This window comes from Quercus suber, unplaced genomic scaffold, assembly GCF_002906115.3.
Source record: "Quercus suber isolate HL8 unplaced genomic scaffold, Cork oak 2.0 scaffold_39, whole genome shotgun sequence".
Taxonomy (NCBI): Eukaryota; Viridiplantae; Streptophyta; class Magnoliopsida; order Fagales; family Fagaceae; genus Quercus; species Quercus suber.
The window spans coordinates 1,330,404-1,333,351 of NW_027069504.1; the positions used below are offsets into that span (position 1 = coordinate 1,330,404).

At 34.0% G+C, this 2,948-nt stretch overlaps 1 protein-coding gene across 1 annotated transcript; it reads left to right on the plus strand.

Annotated features, from left to right (window-relative positions):
• Positions 1–1,427: 1,427 nt before the first annotated feature.
• On the plus strand, positions 1,428–2,530 carry LOC112016947 (vacuolar iron transporter homolog 4). The gene has a single exon (XM_024049411.2). It carries the CDS (start codon positions 1,499–1,501, stop codon positions 2,180–2,182), a length of 684 nt encoding a protein of 227 aa, XP_023905179.2. The 5' UTR covers positions 1,428–1,498; the 3' UTR covers positions 2,183–2,530.
• Positions 2,531–2,948: the final 418 nt, after the last annotated feature.

Below are 2,948 nucleotides of genomic sequence, written 5' to 3' on the forward strand. Positions count from 1 at the left end.
AGCCCATTTTGGCTTGTAAATTCGTTTTTGCGTTTAGGAAGAAATGACTACATTTTAAATACTTACCAGTTTCAAGTTAAATTATTTGAGTAGTGTATCCAATAGAGAGTAGTGTAGCTGAAAAGGACAGCAAACTGACCTAACAAAAAAACAAAGCCCAAAGTTTCCCTTCCCTCTTCTCTTCAGTGGACTCAAAAATCAGAAACGACAAATCCTTCATTATATTTTTGTTTTCTTTTTAGGTAACCGATAGCAAAGCCAGCCAGGATGGTTGTTCCTCAAAACCCAGTTGTAATTAAACAATTAGTTTGACGGCAATAGGAAGATAAGAAAATGCCAAACTATTTAATTGTTGCATTCGGATGGAATATGTTATATATGCACAATTAATATCCTTCCAAATTAACTATTGATGTATCTTCCCAAGATCTGAAAGCTTAAGATACAATTTCCTTACGTGTGGAGTGCACACATGCTTCAATTATTTAATAATACTACAAATGGTATTTTCCCATCATGTTTTTATCTCACAAAGGTGCTTGTCTATTCAGCTTTCCATTTCTATAGTGGTTTAGTAGTCAGGGGCGGCTCCACTTGGAGCCCAGGGGGTTCAAATGAACCCCCTGAATTGAACCCAAAAAAAAAATTTTATTATAATATTTTTTATTTTATTTTTCCTGTTTTGACATTTAAAATAAAAATTTGAACTCCCTAACCTTAAGCCCAACTTAAATAAATTTAAATATAACCATCTTAACAATATCTTGACCTTTTTAAACACAAAGAAAAATCTTAATGACAAATCAATTTGATCTAAAATCTGGAAAAAAAAAATTTAATTAGCCCAACAACAAAAGTAGAATCTGCTAATCTTAAACCTTAGAAAAAATTCATTTAGATCTTAAGAAATTTTAAATAAATCAATTAAATGAGAAATTACTAGATGAATAATTGCTTGACTATATACATTGAAACATATGTAGCTAGTAGAATTGATAATGAATATATCATACAATAATTTCAAGATATGAAACATTGTAGAAGGTAATTGTAAAACTTTATGTATTAAGGTTTTTTATTTTTTGTTTTTTGTTATGTAGATATATTTAATTTATCTTTTGTTTAAAATTTTATATAATTTATGTTTTTTATTGAACTCCCTAAAAAATAATTCTGGAGCCGCCACTCTTAGTAGTGCTCAATCGTATACGAAACCTGCATGATCAATTTTGCTTTTGAAATGAGTCTCAATCACTATCTCAATCAACCCTGCACCAAAAGATATTTTAATATTTTTTTTGTTAAACCTTCTGGGGCGTGTGTCTTCCCCACTCTCATCCCATGCATTGTCCATTTTAAACTAACTCCAATTACAATTAGAGTTTCCATCTATAAATACCAACCACAAGAGGCATGTGTTCACCACAAGTAATCAACACCCTTTCCTCATATTCTTCATTTCTGATCATAATTGCCAATTTGCCTTATTCCCCTCATCATGGCTGCTGCAACTCACAACCAACTCTCAAATAACAGCGTAGAAATTCCTATTCATGCAAATGATAATATTATGGACTCAATACATTGTCAGAAGATTGAAGAAGGTGACAATGTTAACTACTTTCAAAGGGCACAGTGGCTTCGAGCTGCTGTATTGGGAGCCAATGATGGGCTTGTTTCTGTCGCATCGCTAATGATGGGTGTTGGGTCCGTTAAAGAAGACATTAAACCCATGCTACTTGCTGGTTTTGCAGGTTTATTTGCAGGGGCTTGCAGTATGGCAATTGGGGAGTTTGTGTCTGTGTACACCCAGAGGGACATAGAAGTGGCAGAAATAAAGAGAGAGAACTCAATGACAGTTGGCGGAGAGAATGAAGAAGAGGGTGAGAAGGAGAACCTTCCAAATCCATTTCAAGCAGCTTTTGCATCAGCCCTTGCATTTTCAGTAGGTGCAGTAATGCCATTATTGGCAGCTGCATTTATAAAGCCACATAAAGTAAGACTGGGTGTCCTAGTTTTAGTGGCTAGCTTGGCCCTGGTTGTTTTTGGAATTGTAGGAGCAGTGTTTGGGAAGACTCCAAAGGTGAAGTCTAGCATTAGGGTTCTTGTTGGAGGCTGGATGGCAATGGCAATCACCTTTGGGCTGACCAAATTAATTGGCTCCAATGGACTGCAAATGTGATTTCTGGGTTTTGACTTTTGTCCTTTTGTTGATCGTAAACTTGTTTTCCTTTGGCTACCTCCACCTTTTTGTTTGACCTTCCTTGCGCATGCTTGTGTTCAGTTTTTAATGTGTCATATGTCATGGTCCAAGAGTTTTCTAAAAGGAAGTGAAGGTGTTAATTGAGCTAATCTAACTAGTGATGTCTCTTAAGACTTTACTATGCACCAGATGGCTTTATTCCACCTTCACCCTTTTGGTTGTTGTTCTTTGGATAGAGGAAGAGCTACCCTCTTATGTGTGGCTCAGCCTTTGGAGAAAATAAAAGTTTGTAAATGGAAATCAATAATAATCGGTTGTTTGAAAGGAAGATATCAACTTGATTATTTGTCTCTCTCTCTCTCTCTCAAATTGGGTTTAAATTATATTTGGTGTAATTTTTGACAATATTACATCACTCAATAATATTTTATTAGATGTTTATTTTAACGATCTTGTAAACTCCTGATTGTATTACATTTTTTTTCATATAACTTCCATATTTGTAAAGTTTTAAGATGATCAAATATTAATAACCATATCATCTAGAACATGTTTAAATTTTAAGTTTTTTTCTTCATTTAAATTATACATAAACCATGTGATGAAAGATTGGATAATGAGTAACAATCCATTACTGTGAAATTCAACATGGGTGTAAGAACATGGAGAGAGTGGAATATAATCATGTGATTTTATTGGAGTAAGGTGTGAGTCTACCAAAATCTTACAACAAATGTGTCAGCTC